General features: G+C 28.9%; 1 protein-coding gene across 2 annotated transcripts in view; it reads right to left on the reverse strand.

Annotated features, from left to right (window-relative positions):
- LOC106678058 (gustatory and odorant receptor 24) overlaps positions 1-4,467 on the reverse strand; it is a 13,205-nt gene extending 8,738 nt beyond the window's left edge. For both annotated transcript variants that reach the window (XM_067045544.1, XM_067045543.1), the window contains exons 1-2: positions 4,431-4,467; positions 1,460-1,595 (exon numbers count right to left, since the gene is read on the reverse strand). In XM_067045544.1, the coding sequence (XP_066901645.1) occupies positions 1,460-1,595; positions 4,431-4,454 (160 nt within the window). In that variant the 5' untranslated portion in view covers positions 4,455-4,467. The remainder of the gene's footprint in view (positions 1-1,459; positions 1,596-4,430) is intronic.
- Between the last annotated feature and the right edge of the window lie 8,980 nt (positions 4,468-13,447).

The raw sequence follows: 13,447 nt of genomic DNA on the forward strand, positions 1-13,447 counted from the left end.
CAGTGTTCAATGAAACTTTGTCACGTGAAGGCAATTAAAATTCAGCATGTGTGATGTATTTACAGAAATATTAATCCGTTATGCATGTATATACTAATTTTACAAATTAGATTAGTTTTTAATTTTTAAATAAAATCATTAAAATATTTAAGGATTCTCTTTTTGTTCACCGAACTAGATACTGCATCGATTTTTCAGGATATTATGGGAAGATTCTAAATATAAAGCATTACCTAAGTCTCTTAAATAACAGTAAATAACTAACAAGTCAACGAGTCAGACCAGGAAAAGATAAAATGCAGACCGTTGAGAACAGTTCTTACATCAACAGGTTGAAAAATACCTACAAGCAAAATATGTTATGACTTGTCTTATGATGGTGTTACACTCCTGTTGGGTCTTTCTACAATCTGTTAATGTGAGATCTTCTGGTCTACATTATTACAACGTTACCTGGTTCATTAGTTAATGGTTTTAGACAAATATTGTTTTCGGTACCTACTACTGCCATGGAGTCTTTTTTAAATATTCTTTCTCTCATGGATGAAATACTGTTTTTTATTGTTTATTTTTTTTAAGATAGGCAATGGTAAAAACAAATGAGTAATACTTATATTTTTCGTTTTGGCCTGAAATTCAGGGTTAAATGCAAAACAAAATAACAATCGAAATGAATATTAGTAATATAACAATAATAATCATTAATAGTTATACAGCAATAATGAAAAAGAGTAGGTAAATTATGATGGGTAAAATTAATTTAATAATTGACATTAATTAAATAACATAAATAAATTAACAGTATTAATAAAATGAGAAAGGGATATATGTAAAACATAAAAATGACTTAATATTAATAAAATGAGAAAAATGAGAAAGAAAACAAACACAATTGTAGCACACAAATAATAATGACTTTCAATAATAAAACATTTTAATAATAAATTATTTTTATTAATTAATATCATATTCATAAATTTAATTAATTACATTAATTATAATGTAAAGTTTTCAGTTTCATAACTCATAATTTTACGTGTTTTTGCTAATTCAATGTATAAATTTACTTATTAAACTTATATGTCTTTACCCTCTTCCAAAACTTTAATATTAAAATATTCTCGAACTTTTTATCCTATTACATTTTATTTCTAATTATACTTATGCAACATACTTTATTCCCATGCTATATATGCAACTATATTTTTTCTTCCTACCTTCTTATTTTCTGTAGTATTTTTTTTTTTTATTTAGTATATTTGTAAATGTCTTTTGTACTCGACTCTAATAAAGGCCTGAAATCCTTACCGAAACGTTGGCACTAAGCAAATGTGTTTGGCTTATTTGTGTTAACTGTATCCACAACTGTCTTCTCATATCCACGATCAACATCAAACACATCACAATGAATATTTTTTTTATTGTGTTCTTTTGCCACCATTAACATATTATATTTTACCTTCTTCGTTGAAAGAATATGGCAATTTTCCGAAAGCCCTCTGGAGCAATATTAATGGCTTAATTTCCTGAAAATATTTCTTAACTGGCACTTTTTTGTAAGGTTTATTGTGAGATACAGATGTCGTTATCCATGCCTGAAACATACAGATCAGAATGTACAAGTTTACACTACATTAAAGAGTGAAATAAGCTCGATGCTTTTATTCATTTGAATTATATTTTTGTTTTAAATTCGGTATAAATAAAGTGGTAACTCAATTCTTTAAAGGCTTTTAGGAAAATCTTTTTCATTGTAATTCATAAACAAAAAATAATATTTGGTAAAGTGGCCTTAAAATATAATTTTAATTACAAAACAATGATAACGATAGGAATATTATTGAAAAATCGCATCTTGTGTTAAGTATGTTATGCTATTTATAGAACAGGCATACAATAATAAACATTATTCCAATAAAATAATAATGAAAAGAAGAAAATTAAACTATTTCTCTAGTATGCACAATATTACATTTTCATTTTCATTTAAACTTTCTATAATTTTATTATTGATTATTAAAATCTGACACATTTGAATAACAGCAAGAAAATATTCATATAATAGAGACTTTTTTACAATAACTATTGCAATATCCGTTACCGGAATTAAGTATCGTTAGTGTTATTTTAATGCCAATTTAAATTGCAAGAATTGCAAATACAACTCATCATAACCAACCTCATATAGTAAGAAATGGAATAAATGTATTTGGTGGTATCGAATTTTCCTGCTGTAGCTAAAAAAACTTCTGTATCACGACTTAATAATTCATTTAAGGAATGTTGACATGAAAACGGTTCAATATCTGCCTGAAATATTTCTATTACGAATTAAATGGTGTAGCTGTGGTTTTGTCTTTTCAATGCCGAAGATTTAATTAATCATTTAATAAATACTTTTTTTAAAATTTTATTCAGTTATTTTTTTCATCCTTTGAACCAAAAAAATGGTTCTTTGGTTTCTTAATCGGTGGTTAAGATTTAGTTTGGAAAAACCTAAAAACATTAGGAAAAATTGTCAAGTATTTAGCAATGATATACATCGATGTGGAATGAAGGCTCATATTGAAAAATAATTTAGGAGCTATTGTGATGCTAACTGAAAGTGAAAAGCTCGTTTATTTCACGTGTGTAATTTATCGCGATAAAGATCAAGCAGTCAATTAAACTATAATTGCAGGATAAGTTAGCGTTTCCCATCAAGAAAGTCAATAAATTAGCTCATTTTGTACTGTACACAGTTCGATTAATTTAATTTTTAATTCCCTAGCGTGAGAGTAGTGGATGGTTAGTTTTGATTTCAGTAGAGTACCGTTAGTTTAAATCCTTTTTTAAATTTAATTTTTGGATATCTTGTGTAGAAGTATTTAATTTTCACTGTATATATTGCGATTCATACTAAAATGTAATAACAAAAGGCTGTATTACAACCTTCAAAAACAGCTTTGTCACTATAAAGAGATACGGTAGTTACCTATGTCTTTAAAATCAAGAACATTTTTTTTTGCTTATTGGGATTTCATTTGTTTAAGTGTTTTGATGACTGAGAAATGATCCCCCATAACTATAAAAACAAAAACATATTTTATATTAAAGTATCATTAATGACATTATGAAACTACTTCCCATTGAAACATCATAATATCTGGAGAGTAATATAATTTTATAATAATATCGCATATTATCAAAACATCAAAAACCAGTATAATCTGGATTATCTCTCTAGGAAGTCTGGTGAGAAACCAGAAACATGAAAAATACGTAACTATGATTTTAGACTTCCAATTATACCTTGAATCAGTTTGTTGTTCCTAAAATAATAAAAAACATAACTTGCCTAAAAACTAAAAATGATAAATAAATGATTGATTATGTTCATTTTGTTTATTCTTTTGTTTGTATATATTTTAAGAGAGTTTTTTTTTTTAATTTTATTTATTGATTTATGAGATCATTGATCACTATTACCTATTGCCCACAACTGTGTGGCAGATTGTAATATCTATCAATAAATAAAAAAGTATTAAAAAAAAAAATAAAGACATGTGATCTATATATATTTTTATTTAAAATCTGGTAGACTTTGGGCATCTATAATTATATTTATTTGACAAACAGACTGTAGATTAATTTTTCGAATTTCTGAATCACTCAAAACATTACCATAGATTTAATAAAAGTTTTACCACAAGTTCCCATTTTTCAATCATTATACATTTCAATTCAGAAATGAAGACAAAATTCGGAAATTAAGACAATAAGGACTATTAATAATGTCGGATATTAAGGCAATAATGACCCCGAAGTGGTTTACGGCTTAAAATAATAATAATTAAAAAAATTTTTTTTTTCATTATTTTCAATAACAATTAAATTTTTTAATAAAATAACGTTTCCTATATCAATTGTGCTCTATAAGGTTTATTATCTAAGTTTATTAGTATAATTAATAAATGTATAAATTTAATGTAATTATATATAAATATCAAATATAAAAAAAATTAAAATGAATATTTAATTTTTATTCGGGCCAGTTTTTACTCAACATAACAGAAGGGAGTGCAGTGTAATTTTTTATTACAATTTATTGAATTTATTACCTTTACTACGTTAACTCTTTCTGGAGAATTTTATACTTAAACGAAATATCACATCAACATTTTATTTTATATTAATAGCAGCTATTTTGTGAGAACATTGATCCAAAAATGGAAATACTTAAGTCTAATGGAATACTATATTACATTGAATAAGCTATGTTACATTTCTTCCAGATCCTGGACTATTCAATAGCATATGTGACTCTAAAAATTATTTTATATAACTTTTATAAAAATATAATCAGATAAAAAAAAATCTCCTAATAGAAGTAGTAACTATACAAGGTTAAAACCCAAACACAAAACACAACTAAAAATGTATGTTCTTACCTTGCTCATTGATCCTTGCTTCATCCTACGAATGAAGTTGCCACCATACTGACCACATCATCATTCTGCTAATATCGATCAGCCTTTGTCTTTGAACTCCACTAATCCGCGGAAGCATCTGATGAGACATGATTAAGTGGCAATTTTTTTTTTTTTATACCACCACAAATAATAACTAATTTGAAACGATATCGCATATCGACCCAGAGATGAAGGTATGAGAGAGAAGAGGGAGACGTAAATATGTAATCGAAACACAAATATATGTATCTCTTATTTTCCAATTTTTTAACCTATTCAGGAACGTAGAGCGACAAACTTTTGGATGGTTACTAGTTTCCAATTTTTTAACCTATTCAGGAACGTAGAGCGACAAACTTTTGGATGGTTACTAGTTTCCAATTTTTTAACCTATATAACATTGATATGTAAATTCAATTTACATGTATTGAATTACCAAACTATATTTCCAATAGTAAATTGGATTCTATTGGAATATCAACATCAACTGTCGATATCAATATGCAGTATTGGAGTTAAATTTAATAATTGTAAAACTTTCTTTAAAATTTAGAAATATTAATATAAATAAGAGATATAGGAAAGAACAGTAAAAATGTTTTTCAAACTCGAAATTTTTGGAACATCCATGTCTACATGGATTATCGAACTAAAATTTAAACGTTTTTAGGAAACTAATTGCTTAAAAATTCAAAATCGTGCACCATTTAGGGTACAGATATTTCGAATAAATATTCTGGAATACAATGAATGGATTTTTACGTCAAAGATATCGATATCAATAAGGAATATCGGAATGATATGTAAATATTCTCTTTAAAGACCAATTTTTTGGGATATCATTTAAATTGGATATAGTTGGGCGAACTATGTCAATTTTTTATTTCAATATCGATAAGAGATTTTTATTTTTTTTCAAGTACCGATAACATCGAAGGAAAATATTGACATTATCGGAGGAAAATATCGATATTTCAATAATATCGATATCTATATTCCATCCCTAGGTGGAACTCGGAAAGCTCCTTGAACCCACAGGCAGGGGATTTAAACCCAGATTCTTGGAGTTACTAGCATTGGGTCTTACCCACTGAGCCACCCCACTCCGATGCTAATAAAAGAAATTACTAACGTGAAGTTGAGTACAATTATCTTTTATGTTCATACGTTTTACAACTCACATCAGATGTCTAGGTGGGAAACGTATATAAGGTATATAATATGAAGTTAATGTTTCTAAATGGGGCGTTCGGTCTTAAAACATGGTAACTGATAATATAAAATCTTTTAACATGAAATACCTTTCGTACCATCATAAAGACAATAAAAACATTTTTTACTAAAATTTTCTTAAATATTTCTGACTTCCACACAGAGTATGAAAAAAATAGTTTAAACTATTCCTGAAATCATTTTTCCTGAATAACGATCCAGATCATCTTCTTTTAATATGTGTGTGCGTTACATTACTGCAATTTGGAGTAACCTGAAATCTAGGGTAATTGGTGTTTATAAAGACTATTTCTGGATTTTGTTGAGTGGACTCTATTTGATGGATTTAAAAATAAATGAAACATGATGAAATTAAGATATAAGCCTCTATTCTTGAATGGTTTCTGGCAATTGGTAATATATTTTTAAGCAAATGCTATTAAAATTTGTATTAGTAAGGTCAGTTATTGAAGTTACTTGTGACTTGAGAGATATTGAAATTTTCTGTGGAGCTTGAATTTTAGCTCTTGTGTTGTGTTGTGAAAATCTAATCCAGAATTTAAGAAAAAAATCATTTATTTAAGCCATTACTACATAACTTAATCGATAAATTATAATAATTGTGATTTATAAAAAAATATAACGAAAAATATATAATTTTGTATCGTAAGGGCGTATTTTATTTAATACTTATTAGATCTATTTTCATTATTAATCGAATAAAGAGAAAGCTTAGAATGATATCTGTTTCTAACGATCAGCAGGGATTAATATTTTCACGGCCATCGTCTCTGAATCACAAATGTTCCATTCATTCTTGGAATCGTTTGAATAAAACATAAAAGACTGTTGAAACTACTCTCCAAGTTTCTTAGGGATATATGAGAAACTATGAGACCATTCATGATATTTTCATAATTTTAAATATTTAATCAACATCCTATTTTCTGTAAACATCGTGTGGCCTACATGATATTTCAAAGAAGTAGAGGACGTTAATTTGTAATTTATACTCTGAACATTTACTAAAACGCTGTATTCTCTTTTTTTAATTGTTTATGGTCATCTTCATTAATATTTTAATTTTTTTAACAATTGAACCTATTTCCAAATGATATTTTAACGTTTAAGGTAGATGTTATAAGAAATAAAAAATTAATGAGGTAGAGGTAGTACAAAATAACTAACATTGTAAGAAGAAATATTTTACATTAGCTAATAAAATTATAATTTCCTAACTCTTATTTTTCCGTGATTATTTAAGTGAAATATACTTTTTATACATGGCTTATTGATTTTCAGGTTAATATTATAATAATGAAAACGATTGAAACGTTGTAATTGTTAAATCAAACTGTGATTCTAATCAATAAATGATTTTCAGAAGACATGTGTACCTCTTTTACCTGAAGGATTATCAAGTTATCTAGTGACTTTCTCCATATCATTTGTAATTTCTTCCCTAGTAGAAAGGAGTACAATGGATGGGGTAAACTAGCAGGAAAAGTGAAGCCAAAAAAAGTCTTAAGTGAAGCCTTATAATGGACCAGAGGAGTGGCCGAGAAGAAAGGGAAGAGTGTGACCCAACCACTGGCAGCCTTATATTTCAGTTAAGATTACAATGGCTGACATTTTTATTAACCTCAAGATTAACCTACCCTGCGTGGCCTTACCTTTTTGGCTTTATTTTTGCTTTGAAGAAGAGCAGGGTTATATTACTCCCCTTCATTTTCTTTAACCGAAACCTTTTACATACCAATTGAATTTTTTACCATTTGAAATATAAACTTTTCCAGTTCGATTGGAACTCCTATCTCAAATATAGAGTATGTGCACTAGTTATTGACATGTACCAGTAATTGACAGATCAACTATTTCATCAACCGGATTAATATTATTACATATAAAGTATCTTTCATTATTCAAAAATAATTATATTTAATTTTAATAATGATAATTCAAATAATTTCGGCATAATCATCCGACATTTATATAATATCTATATAATTGATAATCTCAACTAGCCTTCAATTAGGCTTGTTTTTTTAATTCAATATCTATATAATTTAAAAATAAAATTATTTTTTATTTCTAAATGCTAATTAAATATAAAATAAGAAGTATTTTAATTTTCCTAACGAATGTTGTCACTTGATAACAAAATGGTTTTTATGACTGAAAAATTCCAATTTATTAATTTTCGAGTATTGGTTTTAAATTTTATTGACTCCATGTGTGAAATGTTTTATCACATTGTTCGCAGTTAGATTTTGATTATCAAAGCTCCATACTTTTGGGGTTTTCAAACAATTAGAGTGGATTTTGTCCCTGCAATTATATTTTAGATACAAAAAAAATAAAAATGGTTAAGTAAGCTAACTAAGATTGACCAAAAAATGTTAATATATACAACTTCTAATATTATATTCAACAGAATTATTTTCTTCTTTTTCGTTCTTGTTTTTTTTTTAATTTTTAAATATTTTTTTTACATCCTGCATAGTATTAATTAGGAATCTGTTAATCTGTCTACTTTCGAAATAATGACGTCAGGTTCACGGGAAGGATAGAGTGCATGATCACTTTTTACCTAGCTTGATTTAATTGCATTAAGTAGAATGAGATCCATTTTTCAGTCTCCTGCTATAGCTTGATCGAGGCGTTCCTTAATTAGTTTCTTGGTATGCTCGGAGGTATATTATTAAATCTTTGCTGAAGAGTCTTTTTTCACATCAGTAGATTTCTTGTAGGTGTGAGTCAATATGTGGATTTGTAGGTGTTATAATATTCTATAAATTATTTTCCACAGAATTTTTATTTACGGCAAATATAAGGCTGCTCTCTATTTCTAATTTAGCTTATGTATTACTCATTAGACTGTTGGGGGAAAATAATGCTTTTTTAAACTTTTCTTAAAGTCCTAAAAATACTTTATACAAAACTGTACATTTCGTCAAGTATTTTTAGGACTTTGAGAAAGTTTAAAAAAACATTATTTTCCCCCAACAGTCTAATGAGTAATACATAAGCTAAATTAGAAATAGAGACCAGCCTTATATTTATATATATATCATTATTTTGAGGAAGTATTTTTTTAGTTAAAAACTCAAAATTATAATTTTTAATGTTCTATGATGAACGTCCTAAAGCTTCTTGCTATTCTTCTTGAAGTACGAAAAAAAATGTATACTACCTTTGACCTACTCAATATTATGCCTTAGCCTATGTACGATATATCATATATATTCTACATGTATTACTCGTATATATTGTCTTGTGAATGTATTGTGTTCATCCCTCTTTACCAGGCTGATATCTGTCAATACATCCTTCCAGGGCGATCTGGGTCTGGGTCAACTCGCAATGCTTTTAGTAGGCATTTGTAATCTTCAACCATAATGTGATATTTCCAATCTAACTCATGCTTAGAAACCTGAAGATGGATATCTCGTATTTCGTGTAAAACTTTCTTTCTCTGTCCAGTCATTTCATTTTAGTATTTTTAACTTATCAATCTTTGTTTAGAATGTTTAACTTTTTCAAGAAACGAATTTATAGACAAATGTTGATACCGTAAAATGAAGTTTGATAGAGGAAGTGGACGTTTTTCATGTGTTATGTCTTTATTGATAGGTATATTCGGTTGAATGAAGTATAGAAAGTTAATTATCCACCAAGTTAATTTTTTTGTAAAAACAATAGTATTTCTTAAAAATTAACAATTATTAAAGTAGTCTTTATTTGAATAATAACATTATGATAAAAATATGTATAGAATTTTTTTTTATCAAATAAGAACATTATTTTTGTTCAGTGAGAACTTCTTTTTCTGTTCTCTCAGGCGTCACAAAAATAAAATTACCCAGGTGCCCAAGTGGTCAATAAGCCACTGACAGTAAACACAATAATAATAAAAATAAAAAGTAACTTTAAACTAAATACGTATAAAAGGTATAAATATACATTTTTATATATAAGAAGATGGTCAGAGTTGCGGTCAAAAGAGAAACAAAAATAGTTGTAAAATATTTTTGTTTCTCTTGGTGTTTTTTACGGTCAACTATATGTGCATATATATTTTTATTTTTTATCCTCATTGCATTCCAAGGATCATCTTAAGTACTGAATGAATTTAATTTATAATGCATTACTGCACACTGAAAATATATGAATGTTGTTCCTGGACAAAGGTGCCTGATTGTATAGTTATAATTAATAGTATAGTTTATAATATAATCAAATAACGGATATTAAAATCATAATAATAGCTGTAGGATCAACAAGCTCAGCAGACGTATGTAAAGAAATACCCAATGTAAATGCTCTGATGTGAATACAAGCTTAAATATCTTGCAAATAAGAACAGATAAAGAGAGAGAGGTTTTGTTCAAATCTACAAATTCTGCACCACGGTAAAAAGTCCTGAAGAAACTATACACTTGGTCATATTGGCCTCATGCGACTGGTCAAGGGATTTCAGCGGCAAGCAGTTTGCACGGCTCGGTAAACCGTATGATTCAAGGTAATACCTGGAAGACGCTTGCGTAAGAAACCTATGCCCAGTACCGTGTACATATTTCATACTTCTGTAATCAAGCCTTTTGTTTCTTGGATCTACGTTACCATTATCGTCATTAGATCTGTCATTTTATTTACGGACTAAATAATGGTTTCCGTTGGAACTTTCGATTGCGTGTTTCTTCTGCTAGTCGAACTTTTCTTACAGTTTATAATAATAAGTTTTTGTTGTATAAGAGTTTGCAGGATGAATGAATTTTATAGCCGAGTCTTCTTATTAAATCATATTTGCTTAGTAATAAATTTCTTAACGTGGAAATCTTTTTTAGGAAAAAAAGGATTTTTTCTATTAATTTCCATATTTACAATTTTGATTGTAATAAAAAAAATTAATTTTCTTAATTTGTCTCATTTTCTTAAAACATAACTTTTTATTTTATTGATTATCTTATTTCAAGTAATAAGTCAAACCATTTATATTTCTTATAACTTTTATCATAATTAACGTTCGGAGCTCTTTAGTTCTTATTTGACCAGTGCGTGGCTACTAACTTCAAGTACCTGAGGTCAAATCCGGCTGGACAGAAACTAGTTTTCTGTTACACTGTAGCCGTGAGTCAACGCCTGTGAGTTCTGGAGCCCGCCTGGGGTCCTCCCAGCCTCTTAAATTGGGTACCCTTAATTGGGTAAAAATCTGGCGGTCGATTCAGACCAAATCACCTCCTTGCACAACCGTTGGTCTAGTAACAATACTTATTTACAAAGTACTGAGCTCCTGACCCTTCATGGGTTGTAGTGGAACAGATTTTAATTTTTTAATTTAATTTAATATCTTTATTGAAATGTATATTATATAATACGTTCAGTAAATTTTATTTCAGTTAAAATAGAGGGTTACAGGCGTGTAGAGAAACTACTCATTGATAGCACTCTAATGACGTTTTACAATAGCAGGTCTCGTGGCCATCTTCTTTTCAGGCGCCTTGGAGTATTGTCAGGAATGGAACAGGAACCAAGGTCAGAAACTAGGGGGTTAAGGAGTTTATAATGGAAGGAATGATATCTGGTTTGGGTTAGATCTGTTACATATGGAACATTAAGTTCCTTGTGTATTATTTAACCATTTAACTCGTATTAATTTTATCCATAGCATCATATTTGTTATTTTTCTTAATTCTATTTTCTTTATGTGATGTCAATATTACTATACAACGCTTAATTTTTATAACACTATCGTAATAAAATTTACTATCTTGAATATGCCCTATTCATTGCAATATTGAGTCTGGATTACTCAGTCCACCGAATATATTTTATAATATATAATATAAAGAAAATGAACTAAAAAGCACTAAATGTTCTTTATAAAAAGGTTTTTATTTATTCAATGGCATGATATGACATATGCCAACGGTTGATATAACCGTTTCATTTTGTTTTCTAACAATTATTTGTGTTTCATTTTTTGTGTCACAAACTCATAAGAGGAGATCGTAACTCAAAAAAGGCAATTCTAGCCCACCGGATCCGCCCCACTAAGACCCCCAGGGAGCGACGGTCCTATACCATTTTTGAAATATTAGCTTAAAACGGGAAAATGAAACCTTAAGATAGTTAAATCGAGCAATATTTAAAAAGCGCCTGAAATTGAAAAACCGTGTGGCTAAGGGGTTCATACTAGCACTCGATTCTGAATTTCCATATGATAAATACTGATATAATCAGGATATTGAAATTCACTTCTATTTAAAAAAAAAATGTTATGTACTTCTCAATTTAAAATTATTTATACAGAAACGTTGAGCCCACTTTTGAATTGAATGGGAAAAAAATATTTTGATTTCAATGTTATTCAATAATATACACTGTTAACAAATTTGAAATGGCCATATTATATTTGCATTAAGCGACTCATATAGCACCCTCCCCCCCCCAAAAAAAAGAATAAAAATATTGAAATTTAAACTATGCGGATGGTCGAAATTCCTTCACCTCCATTAGAATTTCTAAAGATTGACTCCACATTTGTTATCTGTACTTCATAAAACTGTAGGTTACCTTTCAAGAAATTTAGAGCAGTATTTATCTCTAATGCTTTTGATATTGTTTTAATATTATCCAGACCTACCATTTCAATGTTTAGAAAAGTTCTGAATTTAAAGAAAACTGAAAATATTTTGCAGACAACAAAAAATTGTTTTATGTTTGGTCTTAAGCTTAATTTTCTATTTAAAAAAAACATTCAAATTTTAGCACGAGTCTGGCATCCAGGTCTGCTCTATAAACTTCGTCAATTCCTACCCCCAACATATTTCCTTATAATCCGCTCCTACCTCACTGATAGAACCTTTAAAGTAAATCATAACCTAGCCTACTCATCTCTCTTTTCTCAGTCCGCCGGAGTTCCTCAAGGTAGTATCTTAGGTCCCATTCTTTATACGGTTTATACAGCACATAACATCTATTGAAGAATGGTATAAAAACTGGAGAATCAAAATAAATCCTGAAAACTCCCACCAGATCACCTTTACTCTCCGTCGTAGACCTCTGCCCTCCTGTCCTACAGTATCCTTTCTAGATACACCACTAACACCTGTTGAACAGATTCGATACTTAGGACTCCATCTTGACAAGAGACTTACTTGGAATCCACACACAAGACTGAAACGACAAGAAACTCCTCGTAGATTCCGATTGCTACAACACTTACTTGATAAACGCTCTAAACTTCCCATTCATTACAAAAAATTAGTATACACTACAATAATCAGACCCATTTGGACATATGGAATTGAGCTCTGAGGCTCCACCAAACCATCAAATTCTTCCCGCATCCAATCGTTACAATCCAAAATCCTTCGTAAAATCCTTGATGCTCCTTATTACGTCACAAATAAACTCATTCATAAAGACCTTAACATCCCATTCGTTGCAGATTTGACCCAAAACAGATATGCGTCTTTTTATATCAAACTCCTTAACCATCCTGACCCATTAATTCTTAATCTTTCATTCTTAACAATCCCTGATAATCCTCCGAGGCGTCTGAAAAGAAGATGGTCACGGGACCTTCTAGTTTAAATTAATGTTTGAAGTACCACCAATGGGTGGTTCCTTCCCAATATTTTCAAGTGTATATGAAACATACTACAAATTTACCTATTGTATTATTTTGTACAGTTGTAAATTACAATAAATAAATAATTAAAAAAAAAAAAAAATTTTAGCAACTACTGTCAAATATTTCACAAGTCACCAATATGAAA

This window comes from Halyomorpha halys, unplaced genomic scaffold (assembly GCF_000696795.3).
Source record: "Halyomorpha halys isolate HHAL.00 unplaced genomic scaffold, Hhal_1.1 Scaffold121.1, whole genome shotgun sequence".
NCBI lineage: Eukaryota > Metazoa > Arthropoda > Insecta > Hemiptera > Pentatomidae > Halyomorpha > Halyomorpha halys.